This window comes from Xyrauchen texanus, chromosome 12 (genome assembly GCF_025860055.1).
Source record: "Xyrauchen texanus isolate HMW12.3.18 chromosome 12, RBS_HiC_50CHRs, whole genome shotgun sequence".
Taxonomy (NCBI): Eukaryota; Metazoa; Chordata; class Actinopteri; order Cypriniformes; family Catostomidae; genus Xyrauchen; species Xyrauchen texanus.
Window position 1 is genome coordinate 11970434 of NC_068287.1, and position 20616 is coordinate 11991049.

The 20616-nt window shown below is 36.6% G+C and overlaps 1 protein-coding gene across 1 annotated transcript; it reads left to right on the plus strand.

The window, feature by feature from the left end:
- Positions 1–6886: 6886 nt before the first annotated feature.
- On the plus strand, positions 6887–20132 carry LOC127652287 (uncharacterized). Its single transcript, XM_052138427.1, has 9 exons — positions 6887–7540; positions 7705–7867; positions 9546–9738; positions 9838–9906; positions 10565–10690; positions 10851–11000; positions 14245–16255; positions 16395–16511; positions 19901–20132. Exons 1-9 carry the CDS (start codon positions 7399–7401, stop codon positions 20119–20121), a joined length of 3192 nt encoding a protein of 1063 aa, XP_051994387.1. The 5' UTR covers positions 6887–7398; the 3' UTR covers positions 20122–20132.
- Positions 20133–20616: the final 484 nt, after the last annotated feature.

The window sequence follows — 20616 nt, forward strand, 5'->3', positions numbered from 1 at the left end:
GTAAACTGAGCACCACCTTGACAATTTGGGACTTTTTGTGTGTCCTCATTTGTTTGACCATATAATCGTATTCAGCATGCTTTAAAATGGTCCCCAGCATTAAAATCTCACTTGTCCCAAAAAAACACTTTTAAGTGATTTGTGTACCTGAAGTGTGTATCCCCCCACCAATTTGTGTATAACACAGCGCCCCCTAAGAGAACTGCACTTCCGATTTTATACACACTTTCGGGAATCTGACCAATCAGAAGCCAGTAAGAATTTTTCGACACAGCGCACTCAGTGGCTCTTATAGAAACTGCACTTACTTAATACCTTGTCAATCTGACCAATCAGAAGCCAATTACGTCATCCTTAAAGATGGCGGAAGGAGAGTTCTTATTTACATGAAAGAATATAAGGATAAATCACATTATATTTTACATTGCATTGTAAATAATTAGTGAGTAAATAAAAATAGAGTGGTTTTGGTTAAGCACTGGGAGATTTAAAATCGTATGTCCAAAATGTTTTTCTAATCCCGATCCTTTTCTGCCACTTCACTACCGGAGCTTACCCCTCCCCGTTTACCGAGAGTTACCGAGAATTACCGAGACGGAGGCGGCGCGAACGATGCAGTGCAGTCAATTGGATTGTACTGTAATTTAGATATTAGTTTATTAAAGATAAATGTATAAACAATATTTAAAATAGGGAAGGTGATCGACACATAAGCACGTGTCGTTGCAAAGCAATCATTGTCTTCTCAGAGAAGGGGACAAATATTTACATTTATTAACGTTTTTAGTATGTGTATGCACCTGGATGTATTCAATGAAAATATGCCTGTAAAGGATGTGTTAAAATCGAAATCGCTTGATTTTATTAGTGATCTTTTTAAACATTGTATTCCCCACTTCAATTATTTTGGTATCTTTCAGCCGCGCGGGAAGCACCGCACCCCTCCCCGCCTCAATGAGAGCAGTACAGAGACGAGCAATGAACAGCACAACACTTATTATATTTTTCATTAACACTTTGTTATTTATATATATATATATATATATATATATATATATATATATATATATATATATATATATATATATATATATATATACAGTACACACACACAAATATATATATACAAATATATATATATGTATATGTGTGTATATACTATAATTATATTAAAAGACATGGAGATTAATTTACTGTCTTGAAGCAAATCTCAGTTGAATTCTTACCTAACCCTTAAAAGTAGATTATTTTATTTATTTATTGCAAGGGATATATGCTGCTTTTCATGTGACAAAGTGATTAAGCTGGGAAATGTATTCTTAAGTAATACATTTAAATAATTGATTGCAGAATAACCAGCAGCCAAGTTGTCTTTTTTGTTTCCTATCAAATTATTATACAGCATACGACCGTTATTAACTAGAACATGTTGTTTTCAATACCAAGACGGATGACTATTAGTTTATTTTATGGTGCTGTGTTTAATTTCATCACACAGAGGATTAAATCTGTAGAGGAGTGACTGCAATTGATATTGAGAAATTTTAGGACATTTGAAACCCTGTCTGAAAATATGTATTGTGTATTCAAACAACAGCAATTCAAAATTAACACTTTTGTTACATACTGTACATCACACAGTTGTAGTCATTATTGTAATCCTCATTTTCACCAATGTAGCTAAAACACATTGTACGTGGTCATGTTATAAGTTACAAAAGCTTTTGGAAACAGAAAATAAACTTGATATCTAACTAGAATTAGACCCAGTGTCATTAGTTCTGTGCCTTCAAGACCCATAACAGACTTCTGACGAAAGGGAAATCATTTAGCATATTAACTTTTACTTCAAAGAAAAAGAATGAAAAGAAACAACTACCATGGGCCAGCCCTATTTATTTTACAAGGAGAAGCTTAACTTTAAACACAATTCTTATTTAATAGTTAATTTCCCTGTTGTTCCTGTTGACATACTTGGCTGCTTTGTTATTTTATTATTATTATTGTTATTATTATTTTAATGTAGCTAATATAATTTATAATTTAATATAATTTAGTGAAAAAAATCACTAACTATAATGTTTAAAAATGCTGCAAATTGATGTAGAAAATTAGAATACCTGAAATGATTCTATGTATTTTGAGACAAAAGAGTTTTGTTGAAGGTGATTAAATAAAAAGTTTTTCAATAAACATTGAATTTTGGCAAGGATAGTATTGGGGGTAAAAAGTTCCCCTGTTGCAGGAGCTAAAAGTCACAAAAACTGTTGGCAGGGGAGAAGGTGCAGACTGCCTGATTGACAATTAATTGCTTTTCATAACTGAGGGGTAATACATTTATTCTGAATGATGTGTAGAGCCTGTCCATATTGACTGTTCAAATCATAATCAATGTTCAAATCATTTGTGAAATGTCTGTGGCAACATTTTAGATTAAAGATGTACAATGTTACAAAAGCCAAAAGTGGAAATTAACAGGAAATATTGCACCCTTTGCTGGAGTGGTTATTTTGAATATTTATTTAATGCAGGAAAAAAATACAATACAAAAAAATGAAATAAAAAAGTTTTTAAAAGTACAGTGACCAATTGTGCAATATCACTAAGTATGCATATACTGTATAAGTATAGATATGTGTATACTTACAAATTACTAGATACAAGTATACAGATAAACTACTATTCAAAAGTTTGGGATCACTATGAACTTTGTATGTTTTTGTAAGTAAATTATACTTTTATTAATCAAAGATGCTTTAAATTTAACAAGAAATGCAGTAAAGAAATTTTTTGTTAAAAATGACTAATTTAATTAAAATAAATGCTGTGTTCAAGAATCCTACACTTGCAGCATTGACACCTCAGGCATTCCTAGCAGTCAGTTTATTCTAGATCTTCAAGTGAACACCTTTCACTGACCTTATCGTCAAACGTTGAACAACAGCTCAACATCTCAAACTTTGTACAGAATAGAGACATTTGAATGGATTAATCATTTATCAGTTCATTATTTAAATTGCATGTTCTATCTTTTTTCCTATTAGCCAGTGTCAGGCACTTTTTTTCTTTTAAGTCTACCTAAAATTCTTCTCTTCTAAATGTTGCAGAATAAAACTGGTATTTGCATGTACAGGTCTAGGATTTGTGCGGAGTTATCTAGAGAGTCTGATGGACTTGTGTACTAGTTGTGCATCTGGCTTGTCCATTTCTCTGTTAATTCAGATTGTTTTATTCTTTAAAGTAGTGGTGCATGGAATAGCCTTCATCTTCAAAAAGAAAAATAGACTGACTTTCTTGATAAATGTGTTTCTTTTTAGCCAGTTTTCAAACCAATGTCCAGGGTAAGCAAAGTGGCTTGCAGTAAATAAAAAAAAAGTGACATACTACACTGTGATGTTCAGGTTAAGTCATGTGGTTTTATTGTCGTTCTACCATATACAGTTAGTACCAGTCTCTGAGTATTGAGGAGTCTGATAGCTTGGGGAAGAAGCTGTTACACAGTCTGGCCGTGTGGGCCCGAATGCTTCGGTACCTCTTGCCAGACGGCAGAAAGGTGAATAGTTTATGTGAGGGGAGTGTGGATCATCCACAATGTTGGTTGCTTTTTCTGGATGCAGCGTTTAGTGTAAAGGTCTTTGATGGAGGGAAAACAGACCCCCGATGATCTTCTCAGCTGTCCTCACTATCCTCTGCAGGGCTTTGCGGTCCAAAATGGTGCAAGTCCCAAACCAGGCAGTGATGCAGCTGGATGCTCTCAATAGTCCCTCTATAGAATGTTGTGAGGATGGGGGTGGGAGATGTGCTTTCCTCAGACTTCGAAGAAAGTAGAGACACTGCTGGGCTTTCTTGGTAATAGAGTTGGTGTTGTGGGACCAGATGAGGTTCTCCGCCTGGTGAACACCAAGGAATTTGGTGCTCTTGATGATCTCCACAGAGGAGCACTTTATTATATATATATATATATACACACATACATATATACAATTTACTGTCTTGAAGCAAATCTCATTTGAATTCTTACCTAACCCTTAAAAGTAGATTATTTTATTTATGTATCGCAAGGGGACTGTATATGCTGCTTTTCATGTGACAAAGTAATGTGATGAAGCTGGAAAATGTATTTTTAAGTAATAAATAAAAATAATTTGATGATTTGATGCAGAATAACCATCAGCCAAGTTATGTCCATATTACATAGTTTCTTACAATAATGGTATTTAAGGGAATCAGAAATCAAGATGATTTAAGATAGATATTTGTGCAGTGTATCAGATACAGGTCAGTGTAGGCTGCCCTTCCCCCACACACCTGATCACTGCTGCCTATCCAGAGCAAAACTTCACATGCAAAAACTTCACAGCTCAAAAAATTGAAAAAAGCAAGAAAAGTAGACATGCTCAAAAAGGGAAAGAAAATTAGACGTGCTCAAAAAAGATAAAGTAGATATACTCATAAGAATATTGATAATTTAAATTATTGTGTAAATAAAGCAATTAAAAAGAAATGTTACTAGACACTTTTCCACTTTTCTAACTTTGTATTTAATGGGAAATGCCATTGATTTATTAGAATGAACAGAATATAAGATTGCAAGTGAAGTGTAAGTTTGGAGACACCTCAATTAACCCCCTCCCCCACTCTGCTTTCACTCAGAAGCACTTGATTTGCCCGCGGAAAAGTCTTGAAGGGGGATGGGCGCTCGCGCTGACCGTGAGATGCAGTGACGTCACTACACAGTAACGCGATGAGATTAATTATGTTTTGAAAGACATTTGATATGTGGCGTTTTTTCAACTAAAAGAAAAAAGTAGAATGTCAGTTTTCATGAGAACATGAGATTATGTATGTATTACCCAATTCGTTTTTTTGCATTTAAATGTCGTGTGTTTGCACTAAAACATTACATTGTAAATCATTAGTGAGTAAATAAAAATAGAGTGGTTTTGGTTAAGCACTGGGAGATTTAAAATCGTATGTCCAAAATGTTTTTCTAATCCCGATCCTTATCTGCCACACTACCCCCTCCCCCGTTTACCGAGAGTTACCGAGAATTACCGAGACGGAGGCGGCGCGAACGATGCAGTGCAGTCAATTGGATTGTACTGTAATTTAGATATTAGTTTATTAAAGATAAATGTATAAACAATATTTAAAATAGGGAAGGTGATCGACACATAAGCACGTGTCTTTGCAAAGCAATCATTGTCTTCTCAGAGAAGGGGACAAATATTTACATTTATTAACGTTTTTAGTATGTGTATGCACCTGGATGTATTCAATGAAAATATGCCTGTAAAGGATGTGTTAAAATCGAAATCGCTTGATTTTATTAGTGATCTTTTTAAACATTGTATTCCCCACTTCAATTATTTTGGTATCTTTCAGCCGCGCGGGAAGCACCGCACCCCTCCCCGCCTCAATGAGAGCAGTACAGAGACGAGCAATGAACAGCACAACACTTATTATATTTTTCATTAACACTTTGTTATTTATATATATATATATATATATATATATATATATATATATATATATATATATATATATATACACAGTACACACACACAAATATATATATACAAATATATATATATGTATATGTGTGTATATACTATAATTATATTAAAAGACATGGAGATTAATTTACTGTCTTGAAGCAAATCTCAGTTGAATTCTTACCTAACCCTTAAAAGTAGATTATTTTATGTATTTATTGCAAGGGGACTGTATATGCTGCTTTTCATGTGACAAAGTGATTAAGCTGGGAAATGTATTCTTAAGTAATAAATAAAAATAATTTGATGATTTGATGCAGAATAACCATCAGCCAAGTTATGTCCATATTACATAGTTTCTTACAATAATGGTATTTAAGGGAATCAGAAATCAAGATGATTTAAGATAGATATTTGTGCAGTGTATCAGATACAGGTCAGTGTAGGCTGCCCTTCCCCACACACCTGATCACTGCTGCCTATCCAGAGCAAAACTTCACATGCAAAAACTTCACAGCTCAAAAAATTGAAAAAAGCAAGAAAAGTAGACATGCTCAAAAGGGAAAGAAAATTAGACGTGCTCAAAAAAGATAAAGTAGATATACTCATAAGAATATTGATAATTTAAATTATTGTGTAAATAAAGCAATTAAAAAGAAATGTTACTAGACATAGCCACTTTTCTAACTTTGTATTTAATGGGAAATGCCATTGATTTATTAGAATGAACAGAACATAAGATTGCAAGTGAAGTGTAAGTTTGGAGACACCTCAATTAACCCCTCCCCCACTCTGCTTTCACTCAGAAGCACTTGATTTGCCCGCGGAAAAGTCTTGAAGGGGGATGGGCGCTCTCGCGCTGACCGTGAGATGCAGTGACGTCACTACACAGTAACGCGATGAGATTAATTATGTTTTGAAAGACATTTGATATGTGGCGTTTTTTCAACTAAACGAAAGGTAGAATGTCAGTTTTCATGAGAACATGAGATTATGCATTTTTAGCATTTAAATGTATTGTGTTTGCACTATAAAAATACATAGTTGGCAAAATCTGTATCAGAATAAGAAAAAAAGACGTTATCAGAATATTTGTCTAAACATTTAATTTCAGAAAAGCTTCCTACAAGACTAAACATACTATTTATATCGTATATGGCAGAAATCGTTAGTATGAATGTGTGTCATTGCGAGTTTAACACGTGACAAACCTCGTTTTCCGGGAATTCAGACACGTGACAATGACGTCTAATGGAGCGAAGACAGTTTTTCCCGCGAACGACAACACTGAACACGCTCATTAAGGAAGAAAAGGTAAGATGTCTTTTCATAAAAATATACAATAAGAGATTCTTGACTAATAAATCGATGTTTAGCGTTGTATTCACTTGTGTTCTTCATGTCAATTGTTAGTTGAACCTGTTTAATTATGAAGTTGACGATTAAACAATTAAGCCAATTAAGTTTGTGCTTTCCCACTAGTCACATTTGTGTATTGATGGATATAATTCAGTGTAAATCTTAGAAATGCATTAATAGCAGTACCTAAGGTACCAAATTTGCTATTTGTATTTTAACATATTTTGCTTTGAGGACATTATCTTTCTGTGGTGAAGTAGAAATGAAATAGTTTGGTGTATATCATTATTTATATCTTACCTCTTACTGTAATACTCCACAAACATGGAAGCAAAGTGTGATCACAGTTGTGACCAGTGGGATTAAACCCCAATGTAAATCAACATTCTGTCATTATTTAATTTGGAGTCTCTCTCTCTCTCTCTCTCTCTCTCTCTCTCTCTCTCTCTCTCTCTTTTTGATTGAACAATTCTTTCTAAGATATTTTTTACATTGTAATTATGCTTGTTTATTCCATTAATTTTATATAATCGTTTTTTCCCTCATGAAAATTGCCCTATGTGTGGAATTCAGCATGCTGGCTATCCGTAAAAGACGTAGAAGACCTCAGCAGGATGCTGAAGATAACATCATATTTGAAACTGAAAAGCCTGGTCTTCAAGAGCAGTACATCAGCAAATATAAAGGCAAGACAATTCAAATATAAGTACTTTGGATTACTTTTGTATTGCAGCTGAACTGTTGAATTAGTAAAATGTTAGTACATTTCAGATATTTCCATTTTTACTTATTAAATGAGATTGCAGACACCCTGTAACAGTAATCAAAATAATGTTTTTTTCTGCTTTAGGCCGTGGCGTTTTCACCACTGAATCTTTCTGCAGAGGAGACTTTGTTCTTGAATACAGAGGTGAACTTCTGAGTTCAAAGGAGAGTCTTGAACGAACTAAAAACTACACTGAAACTGAGAGCACATTCTTGTTTGATTTTCAGTGGCATGGAAAATATTGGTGGTAAGTACATCAAGAACTGTTGACTTGATGTAGCAGGGAAGCTCAAAGAGATCTTTTTCTTCAAGAGAGTAAAAGGGCCAATTTTACCAATAATGATCATTCTCTCATCATTTACTCATTCTTATTCTATCTGACTCCCAATTTAAGTCATCATTCCCTATAAATCTTTATTAATGAATAACTCCTTTCACATTTGAAATGTAGAGTGCTCTGCACATGTGTCAAGTGCAAACAACCGTAAACCAGCTTCTCTCATGAACTACAGCGGAGGATTTATAGAGAATAATGACATATTTGGGTTGAATTCTCACCCAAAGCTAATTTTATCACTTCAGAAGACATGGACTAAACACTTGAGAGGTACAGGTGCATCTAAAAAAATGTGAATATCATGGAAAAGTTAAAAATTGGAACTTTCATATATTCTAGATTCCTTACACATGAAATTTTTTTTTTTGGTTTTAATGTTGATAATTACAGCTTACAGCTCATGGAAATAAAAAATCCAGTATCTCAAAATATTAGAATAAAGAATTTATAATACAGAAATGTCAACCTTCTGAAAAGTATTTTAATTTATGCACTCAATACTTGGTCAGGGCTCTTTTTGCACAAATTATTGCATCAATGTGGCGTGGCATGGAGGCAATCTGTCTGTGGCACTGCCGAGGTGTTCTGGAAGCACAGGATGCTTTGATAGCGGCCATCAGCTTGTCTGTATTGTTGGGCACAGTAATACCATTGTTAGAAAACCAGTTACTTGTAGTTCTGGCTCTGTGGGCAGGTGCCAAGTCCTGCTGGAAAAGGAAATCAGCATCTCCAAAAACCTTGTCAGCAGATGGAAGCATGAATTGCTCTAAAATATCCTGGTAGACGGCTGAATTGACTCTCGACTTGAGAGAAAACAGTGGACCAACACCAGCAGATGACATGGCACCCCATATCATCACTGACTGTGGAAACTTCACACTGGCCTCTCCACTGAGCAACGGTCCAGTTCTTCTCCTTTAACCCAGGTAAGACGGTTCTGGCGTTGTCTCTGGTCTTGGAATGGAACAGCACTCATTCAGCAATGACCTTCTGTGGCTTACCCTCCTAGTGGAGGATGTCAATGAGTGTCGTCTGGACAACTGTCAAGTCACCAGTCTTCCCCATGATTGTGGTTGTGTGTACTGAACCAGACGGAGATTAAAGGCTCGGGAAACCTTTGCAGGTGTTTTGAGTTAATTAGCTGATTAAAACTCTTCTCAGGTTGATATTTCTGTATTATAAATTCTGTATTCTAATATATTGAGATACTGGATTTTTTATTTCTATGAGCTGTAAGCAGTAATCATCAAGATTGCAACAATAATTTTTTATGTGAAATGAATCTAGAATATAGAAAGTTCCACTTTTTGAATGAATTTTCCACAATATTAAATTTTTTGAGCAGCTGTATGTTTTCCCTTTATAACCTTTTTGAGCTTGAAAGCTTTGGACTCCATTGGCTTACATTGTAAGGACCAAAACACGTCAAAAATGATTACCACAGGAGACAGAAAGTCATATGAGGGCGAGTAAATGATGAGAGAATTATAGTGAACTGTGCCTTTAATATAAAACAGACTGTAGATGTGAAAAACACTTCTGTATATGTCTTGCATACATTTAATGGTAAGTGTGTGTGTTTATATAGTATGGATGCATCCAAGGAAGACAAGTCCCTGGGAAGACTTGTCAACGATGAGCACAAAAATCCAACTTGCAAAATGAGAACTGTTGAAGTGAAGAAAAAGCCTCATCTTTGTCTATTTGCTGTACGAGACATTTTACCAGGTGAAGAAATCACTTACAACTATGGCGACTCGGACTGGCCGTGGAGAGCCAAGGTACCATAAAGAAAATGCTAGAATTCATAAGCAGCAATATATGATGCCTTTTTCCTGTCATTAATTGCTAATGTGTTTTGCGGTCTCATATTTCTCCAGTCTTTAAATGAACCGTCAACAGAATCCAGTGATGTAAAATCAGTCAGCAGTTTGGGCCCACAGAAATCGGTAAGTACAGTTAATTCTGCTTCACTCCTTGTAATGACAAAATGGGTAATTTTGAAGCTTAGAGGCCGGATTTTACAATGCATTAAAACAATATAACTAACTCTTAAAGGAGTAGTTTACCCTAAAATAACAATTCTTTCATTATATTCATGCCATCACAGATGAATATGACTTTCTTTCTTCAGCAGAACACAAATAAAGATTTTTAGAAGAATATCTCAGCTCTGTAGGTCCGTACAATGCAAGTCAACAGGTACCAAATTTTGATAGTCCCAATGTAATCGACACAACTGCAGTCCGGCCATTAATGTCTTCCCAAGCTAAATTAATGATGTTTATAAGAAAATAACAGAATTAAAAAGTTATGATAATCTTCACTTCTGGTCACATTCTTCCCTTCCACGACGCTTAATGTAAGTGTTAACAAGTCAAGTGAGAAGTGATACCAAATTTCTTTGACTTGTCCTCACTTTTCCCTCAACTATACCAGAGCAGTGCTTACCAAAAATAAAACAACTTCGTTAAATTAACAAAACATACATCTTACCTTTTGGCTCACCTCAGTGATGCTTAAATGTCTTTAGGTGCCACAGTTTTTAACATTGACAATGTATATTTTACTCTTGGCTTAAGCTAAATACCTCTTTTATATCTACAGCAGCGGTTTCAATCAAGAATGTCAAAGTTGCGACAACATCATGAAGATTGTTATAATCGCTTTAAAAGAGCAGAGACTGAGAGGAATGAGAGTGAAAAGAAACATCTCAAGCTATTGCATGATCAGGTCACTAAACAGCTGTCACAAAAGATTGCTCGGTGAGTAATATATATGAACACAGACGCATCACAAATAATTAACACCTCAATTTCTTTACAGGTGCTTTTTGGTACTTTTGAGCCTTTCATTTAGTCCATATGATATTACTTCTGATTATGTTTTCCAGCTGTCCCCGTCACCCACTGAAGTATGCACATCTGATACACCATCACATTCACCACTTAATGTGCCGCAATCCTCATCACCTTTGCCCTGTGCTGCATCCACCGCAGGGAATGGCTTATCACAGGAACCTGAGCCTGTCTCATTAAGGGAGGTGGGGTATACACATTTAGTAGACAATCTGTGGATGTCGCCATACCAGTTTAGCTTCTGGTACATGCACATTAATTTGTGTTTGTTTTATGCTTGGGTAATGCAGTTACTGCCTCCTAAAAATGAAATAGAACTCAATTTAAACAACTTTTAACATTTATGTACCCCCCCACCACCTGCAACCACACATACATTCCAGTGGTCAAACATAAAATAACAACAGACACGCATATAAACAAACAGTCCAAATAAAATACTTGATGACTTAAAAACATATACAATTAACCAACATACCCCACCTGCCCACATCCCTCAAATTTTTTTTTAAATGGTCAAAATTAACATAAATTCACATAAATTTGCTGGGAATAAAATACCCAAATACTAAATGCCCTGTTTGGGCCACTGAAAGATGTCAGATGAAAAGCTGTTTACGGGCAGTATGCTGTCAGAGCCAAAGTTTCAGATTTAGACCAGTTAAATAGAATTTAGACCCCAGAGCCTTGCCTGTAGGTAAGGGCTTAATTACCTCGCCAAGCTCCTCCAAGTTTATCTCCAGAATCAATAAAAAATGTTTGCTCAGTCAACAGTTTAGGGAGATCTAATGGTTCCACAAAATTTCTAATATCTTCATCAGTAGACGAAAACATGGAACTATAAAGATCAAGATAGATTTCTTTAAAAGTATTATTAATATCAATGGTAAATATTTCACCAGCAGCAGATTTAATTGAGGGAATGGTAGAAAAAGACTCTTTCCTTTATATATCTAGCCAAAAGCTTCCCTGCTTTGTCCCCCGACTCAAAGTATGACAAAATAGTATTATATCTGTATTTCAATCGGGTCAATTCTCTGAGGCCATCAGACGACATTTGGCGCTTCAGCTCTGCCTCGGCACTTTTAATATTCCCTCCAACTCCACGAGTTCTCATGCTTTGGATTTTTTGATGAATGAGGCATACTGTATGATCCGACCCCTAAGAAATGCCTTAAGTGTCTACAAGCCACGCCCACAGAAGATAATGAGGACCAGTTGGACTCCATATAAACAATGATTTCGGACTTTAAAATTAGTTGGAACTCAGAATTTTGCAAAAGGGAAACATTAAAACACCAACTATATTCTTTTTTTTTTTCTCTCTGTATGTGGCAACACCTTTAAACTCACCAGAGTGTGATCAGAGACTAAGATGTATAGTCCCTACCATATGGATTCAAATGTATAGACCCTACCATATGGGTTCAAAAGTCTCCAAATATCTGTAAGACCAAGATTTGTACACATCCTCTGAAGCGTAGATGTTGCTCTAGGGGACTTACACACTTTTCCTTTACTATGATCAAGGACTGAATCCATCAATAGATTAAAGTCTCCTCCCAACATTATATTGTTATAATGCACATTGTTATGTGCAGAAATATTAGCCAAAATCAACCTTTGCCCCTGAATTTCAAAAAAAAAAATAATGACTCTAATTTAACTTTAATCCGTTGGAGACATTTGAATTGTAGATGTTTACTTATCAATGTAATGACTCCCCTGCTCTTACTCGAGCCAGCACTAAAGAAAACATGTCCATCCCATATCTTCCCAAAATGTTCAGCTTCCTGCAGAAAACTTGTGTTTCTTTAAGAAACACTATATCCTATTTCTTACGTTTTTAAGAAAATAAATAACCTTCCTTCTTTTTATGGGGTGTCCCAACCATTCACATTCCATGTGGAGAGTGACAATCCACTCATATTAGTATTTGACATTAACATAGTAGAGAAATTAGATAAAAATGTAATTATAAAGACCACATTCCACATTGGTGCAACAATCAACCCCGAACTTTCCCCAGCAAAAAAAAGAAAAACATGTGCATTAACCCTGCGCACAACATCACCAATTGGTGTCCATCCCTCTAAACTCAAACAGTCCATGTACGCCTACGATAGTCCCTGCGACAAACTTGCCATCAGATTGCTCAAGTCCGGTGCTTCCACACAATTTTTTTAAACAGAATTACACATCAGAAGATCATCTATAAAACAAACTCCAGCCCATAAGCGGAATAAACACACAAAAAAGTGTAGATTCATCCACTTAATTGTCTTGAAGGTCTGGGCCTGCACAAAACAAGCTCCAGCCGCTAGCGGAACCTGCACAAAGCATCTATTCAGTTCTTTGTGCAGTCAAACTCACTCCAATGTCCTGTAAGAAATATTCCACAAAACAAACTCCAGCCAACTTGAGGCATAAGCACCTAAAACAAGCAGATTCATCCACATGGCTTACTCCAATGTCTTTATGTAGGACAATGCTTGCTGTGACATGTAAATAGTATGCAGACATCCTTAGTATCTGTTCTCAATTTGGCCAGGAATATCAGTGCAAAAGTGATCATCCGTTGATGTCATCCGCTGATTCTATTTAGAGAACATGTCGACAATCAACAGAGCAATGAAAATTGACACAGCCTGTCTCTAAAATCCGAAATGATTTTAATTGTTTAATTTTCGATTAGCACGTTTTTAAAATCATGGTAAATGGGATACTGTTTAAAATATTTGGAAACTACCCAGCTCTATTCATCGATATACAATTAAATCATCCTATAAACCAGCCCTAGTGAGAACATGAGAAAACGGCACATTTTTATATAAAAATACATTCCTCTTGCGAATGATCAAATTCAATGCTGTCCCGCATTTTGTGTGTTCATCTTTCTGCATGTTTGTCTGTCAGTGCAACCAGGTGAAGCATTAGATATTTACATACAATGATATTAACAATATAAAAAAATCTCCACCAGTTGACACTTTATTTCTATATAAATATATACAGTATATCGTGGAGATGAAACGGCCACCCAGTCTTAATATCTCTATTAAGATAAGTCACTATTATTACATAAATGTCCAACCATAATTATTTGATAAAAATTTTTGTGCACTCAAATTCCAATCACATATTACTCTCCAAAGAAGGGCATTTTAGATTATTAGAGAAATTATGTGAGAGGTACGTGACATGCTATGCAGCATTTTTAATGCTTGTATGATAACCTGAAAGAGTGTCTTGCTTGTCATTACACTTAAGTAACCACAGTACAATGCTAATTAGATTTACAGAAACCACATAATGCCCATAGACTACTAACACCTTATCTTATTTAAAAGTTCACTCCCCTTATTTGAGCACTGAAACTTACTGAAATTGTACATCCTTATTTTCATCATGTGTTGTTCTCTTTTTCAGTACTCATGGAAAGCCCTCAGTGATTCAGATGTTACAGACTACAGCGATGTTGACTATGTACCCAAGAGCAGCTCAGACGAATCAGATGATAGTGCTTCTGGATATAGCATGGTTGAAAGTAGCTTAGATGAAGCTAATGAAAAGACTTCTGGAAAAGGTATGGTCAAAAGTTCTCTGAAAAATCCAACTTCACCTTTTTCACAAAGCTATAAAGATACAAGCAGTTCATCAGACACAGGCGTGACAACACCATCACCAAATGCTAAAGTGCAATGCAAAACCAAAGAGACAGACCCCTCTTCTGAAGATAGGTCTTTTATTCAATCAATGCCATCACCTGTGCAGGATCGCAAGTCATATAAGAAGCAGTATTGTCTTTATTGCTCTAAGCCTTTTTCAAAAATGGCAAGACACCTTGAATCTGTCCATCGCAATGAAGTGGACGTTGCAAAGGCAGTTGCGTTTCCAAAACATTCTAAAGAGAGGCGAATCCAGTTAAACCTCCTTAGAAAAAGGGGCAACTTTGCCCACAACACAGATGTGGCAAGAAATGGACATGGAGAGATGGTTGCCTGCTACCGTCCAAAAGAGAGCAAAAAAGCCAAGGATTTCATTCACTGTGTTTACTGCCAAGGGCTTTACAACAAGCGTAGCCTTTGGAAACATTTAAAGAACTGTCCTCTGAAACCTAAAGATGATGAATCCAAGGGCAGGAAAAGAGTCCGATCACTCTGCGCTCTGAAAACTCCAGTTGGTTTAGAAGTGAGCAAAGGTTTAAAGAATATACTTTCCATTATGAACTATGATGAAGTTTCCCGTGTTGTTCACTCTGACTGCTGCATCATGCAACTGGGGGAGCACATGTTTAATAGGATGGGATCTGATGTTAATAAACATGACTACATCAGACAGAAGATGAGAGAAGTTGGCAGACTTCTTCTTGAAGCAAGGAAGATTACTCGGCTAAGATCTATGGTGGACTTCATCATTCCAGCAAATTTCAAACAAGTCATTTCAGCTGTTAAAGTTGTATCTGGCTATGATGAAGAGAAAAACTGCTACCGCATTCCCTCTCTAGCTCTCAAACTTGGTCATTCTTTAAACAAGATCTGTAGTATTGTTGAGAGCAATGCCATGATGTACGGAGACCATCAACGTGCTGAGTGTGCTCGAGACTTCAGAAAAATACACCAGGCAAGATGGAACGAATACATTTCTGCTGGTGCTTTAACTACTTTAAAAGAAGCCAAGTGGAACACGCCTCAGATCATTCCTTTCACTCAAGATGTCAAAGTTCTGCATGCACATCTGGAAAAGAAACACAAACAGTTCCTAAGCAAGCTCAGAAACTGCCCATCGGCAAAAAGCTATTCAGCTCTTGCTAAGGTCACATTGACGCAAGTCATCCTGTTCAACAGAAGAAGAGAAGGTGAGGTATCACGAATGCTTTTGGCAGCTTTTAAAAGCAGGGATTCTTCTGAGCTACATGAAGACCTAGCGATCTGTCTTTCGGAGTTCGAGAGAAAGTTGTGTCTGCACTTCACCCGAGTTGAGATCCGTGGTAAACGAGGGAGAAAGGTTCCTGTGCTTCTCAAGCCTTCAATGGTTTCTGCCATGGAGCTGCTTGTTGAAACACGTGAGGTTTGTGAAGTCCCAGCTGAGAATCCTTTTCTGTTTGCCAGATCAGGAGCAATGCCTGCATACCGAGGAGGAGAGTGCATTTACAGAGCTGCTCAGGAATGTGGCATAAAGAATCCAGAAGCACTGTCATCAACTAAGCTGAGGAAACACATAGCAACCATGTCAAAAATCTTGAACCTTGATGAGAACGAAGCAGATCAATTGGCTGATTTCCTCGGTCATGATATCAGAATCCACAGACAATATTACCGCTTACCGGAGGGGACGCTGCAGCTGGCAAAGATGAGCAAGGTCTTGTTAGCAATGGAAAAGGGAACACTCTCAGACTTCAAAGGAAAGACGCTTGATGAGATTGAAATTGACCCAAATGGTATGAGCATGCTTGCATGTCTATGCTAATATTTTTGTCTATGCAAGTTTTTTGACAGAAAATGTAAGAAAAAAAATTACATTTGAAAGTATGATGCTATGATGATATTATATTTTCATTCATCAATGCTTTCTTTTAGAACAATTTGAACCCCTCGTTAATGATATGTCAAGTGATGAGGAGGATTGCAGCGACCCATCTCAGTCAGCATCCCCAGAAGAGACGGCTCAACTGTCTGGATCACAAAAGGATCAAAGTAAGCAAAGTTTTAACCAATCATTTAATCACCAAGAATTACTTTTATATTAACTAAAGACAACAATCAGGGAGGCCAGTTCGGAAGTAAAAAGGTTGTTTTATATCTTGGGGTATGCCTCTGGGCTTTCTTTAGAGAAAATAGACTGCAAGTTTAAAGAAAGTAAATGATTTAAATGTACATTCAGTAAGGTTTCGCTGTTTTGCTGGCTTTTGTTCGGCTTCTATATTTTCACACATCTTTTTTTTATGTAATTACAATTGTATTCATTAATCACAGAACATATGCATAGTATAAAACAATGCTGTTTATAAGAATATGACACAATCTTGTGTTTTTTATTACAACTAGTGCTGTCGGTCAATTAAAAGTTTTAATCGTGATGAATCACATAATTTTACATCATTAATCATGAATAATCACTGATTTTGAAAGTGCTAAAATTTTACCTTTTAAATTGAAATTAATTTTAAAATGTATAATGGGAAAGATCAGGGCTGTGTTTCCCAAAAAGAGCATTGGTGCCTACAGTATTTACGATCTATCCCAGAGATCACAAAGTTGTCTTTTGTTCCAAATTGCATGCAGGTCACTTACAATATACATTCAGGTCCATAAATATTGGGACATCGACACAATTCAAATCGTTTTGGCTCTATACACCACCACAATGGATTTGAAATGAAACGAACAAGATGTGCTTTAACTGCAGACTTTCAGCTTTAATTTGAGGGTATTTACATCCAAATCAGGTGAACGGTGTAGGAATTACTACAGTTTGTATATGTGCCTCCCACTTTTAAGGGACCAAAAGTAATGGGACAATTGGCTACTCAGCTGTTCCATGGCCAGGTGTGTGTTATTCCCTCATTATCCCATTTACAAGGAGCAGATAAAAGGTCCAGAGTTCATTTCAAGTGTGCTATTTGCATTTGGAATCTGTTGCTGTCAACTCTCACTATAAGAGCCAAAGAGCTGTCACTATCAGTGAAGCAAGCCATCATTAGGCTGAAAAATCAAAACAAACCCATCAGAGAGATAGCAAAAACATTAGGTGTGGCCAAATCAACTGTTTGGAATATTCTTAAAAGAAAGAACACACCGGTGAGCTCAGCAACACCAAAAGACCCGGAAGACCACGGAAAACAACTGTGGTGGATGACCGAAGAATTCTTTCCCTGGTGAAGAAAACACCCTTCACAACAGTTGGCCAGATCAAGAACACTCTCCAGGAGGTATGTGTATGTGTGTCAAAGTCAACAATCAAGAGAAGACTTCACCAGAGTGAATACAGTGGGTTCACCACAAGATGTAAACCATTGGTGAGCCTCAAAAACAGGAAGGCCAGATTAGAGTTTGCAAACAACATCTAAAAAGCCTTCACAGTTCTGGAACAACATCCTATGGACAGATGAGACAAAGAACAACTTGTACCAGAGTGATGGGAAGAGAAGAGTATGGAGAAGGAAAGGAACTGCTCATGATCCAAAGCATACCACCTCATCAGTGAAGCATGGTGGTGGTAGTGTCATGGCGTCGGCATGTATGGCTGCCAATGGAACTGGTTCTCTTGTATTTATTGACGATGTGACTGCTGAAAAAGCAGCAGGATGAATTCTGAAGTGTTTCGGGCAATATTATCTGCTCATATTCAGCCAAATGCTTCAGAACTCATTGGACGGCGCTTCACAGTACAGATGGACAATGACCAGAAGCGTACTGCGAAAGCAACCAAAGAGTTTTTCAAGGGAAAGAAGTGGAGTGTTATGCAATGGCCAAGTCAGTCACCTGACCTGAATCCGATTGAGCATGCATTTCACTTGCTGAAGACAAAACTGAAGGGAAAATGCCCCAAGAACAAGCAGGAACTGAAGACAGTTGCAGTAGAGGCCTGGCAGAGCATCACCAGGGATGAAACCCAGCGTCTGGTGATGTCTATGCGTTCCAGACTTCAGGCTTTAATTGACTGCAAAGGATTTGCAACCAAGTATTAAAAAGTGAAAGTTTGATTTATGATTGTTAATCTGTCCCATTACTTTTGGTCCCTCAAAAAGTGGGAGGCACATATGCACACTGTTGTAATTCCTACACCGCTCACCTGATAAATACCCTCAGATTAAAGCTGAAAGTCTGCAGTTAAAGCACATCTTGTTCGTTTCATTTCAAATCCATTGTGGTGGTGTATAGAGCCAAACAGATTCGAATTGTGTCCATGTCCCAATATTTATGGACCTGACTGTATTTATTTATGCCATTTACGATTGATATCAAAATGCAATTATTTGTATTTGCTTTGTAAAATAAATGAATATAGTTAATTTCAGCATATTGTGGGATATTCTGAATGAGTCTATTTTTATTTTTTGATCCAATTGTTGTGACTTCATTCAATGTGGGAATTGTGTAAGAAAAAGTCATCATGAAAGTTAAAGTATTAAAATAATGTAATTTTTGCAAGCCCTTGATATATCAATAAATTAAATGTATTATGCAGTCCTAAAATGGGCATTAAATCTCTTTAACACTCATCCTCCACAATATTAATCAGTTGGAAGTATATAGCTTTCTTTTTGGTTTTGCACAGCAACCATACAGCCACGTTCATGAATATGTGCACTATTATGCAAATGAAAGGGTAAATAGCGGTTAACATATGCTCGCGAATTGCCACAAGGAACTTGCATCATTATAACCAATATAAACTGCAATGACTCAAACTTAGTGTTTCAAAAAAGCATACACCACTTGTAAAAGAGTATTATTAAAAAACCTTGTGTGTATTAACCCACATTCACACCTGTGGAAAGGCAGGAAAAAACTGAAAGTAACATTGGATTGGTGGCGTCATCTAGCGCCACACAACATAGACGTCATTATAAAAGTCCTCCCAGTATACACACTGGGACATCAGAACACAACGGTAAATGCATTACTCACGATTAAGAACAATTTACTAATTAATCCCATACGGTAACGTGATAATTTTGTTTGTCATTTTTAATTACAACATTACCAGGAGAGAAACAGCACCTTTAGCAGAAGATTAATATTATTGTGTTAATACTATTATGTGATCATAGGCAGCCTCACCTTATTCTCAGCTGTTTATCGAAAACTGCACTCCTGTCAGATCGTCAAAGAATAGCACAAATATTACTAACTGCCATTGGCCATTTGGGCCCCATCCTCACTCGACACAAACTCTTTCAAACACACATCATGTAGGTGACTGATTTTGGTTTCAAAGCTGGGAATTTTCCTGAAATGTAAGCAGTTGGCATCCCTGAGCAATAAGCATCTGAGGGCTTTTCACATTTTCTAATAATCTACAGATTACAATATGTCATGATTGGTTCTGATTTAAAACTTTATTTCCTTATTTTTTTCAGGTTCTTTAAAGGCTCCAAAAAGAAAATGGGAGGACATTGAGGTAAAAGCAATAGAAAGGCACATGATGAGGTTCATCAAGACATGCAAAGTTCCTGGTAAGCAAGACTGTGAAAGATGCATTGAAGCAGAGCCAGAGGCTTTGAAGGAGCGAACATGGACTGGCCTGAAAAACTATGTGCGAAACAGGATCACAACTCTCAAAAAAAAGGGTGCTTTGTAGCCGTGTAGAAGTAAAATGACTTTTCAATATTCAGCACTTTTTTGAATTTTGTTTCATAAGCTGTTCACCACTATGTGTTTAACACTTTTTCATTTTCTCTTGAAAAAACAGTTGTTAAAAGTAGAAGTGAAAGGGATGAAGAGGGAGGAGTGAAAGTGAAGTAGACGGAAAAGAGGGAGGAGTGAAAGTGAAGTAGACGGAAAAGAGGGAGGAGTGAAAGTGAAGTAGATGAAAAGAGGGAGGAGTGAAAGTGAAGTAGACAAAAAGAGGGAGGAGTGAAAGTGAAGTAGACAAAAAGAGGGAGGAGTGAAAGTGAAGTAGACGAAAAGAGGGAGGAGTGAAAGTGAAGTAGAGGAAAAGAGGGAGGAGTGAAAGTGAAGTAGAGGAAAAGAGGGAGGAGTGAAAGTGAAGTAGAGGAAAAGAGGGAGGCGTGAAAGTGAAGTAGAGGAAAAGAGGGAGGAGTGAAAGTGAAGTAGAGGAAAAGAGGGAGGAGTG

Coding starts and splice junctions, on each gene's coding strand:
- LOC127652287 (XM_052138427.1), top strand. CDS start 7,399: ATGAAAATTGCCCTATGTGTGGAATTCAGCATGCTGGCTATCCGTAAA. Junction 7,541..7,704: donor GTACATCAGCAAATATAAAG/GCAAGACAATTC, acceptor TTTCTGCTTTAG/GCCGTGGCGTTTTCACCACT. Junction 11,001..14,244: donor AGCCTGTCTCATTAAGGGAG/GTGGGGTATACA, acceptor TCTCTTTTTCAG/TACTCATGGAAAGCCCTCAG.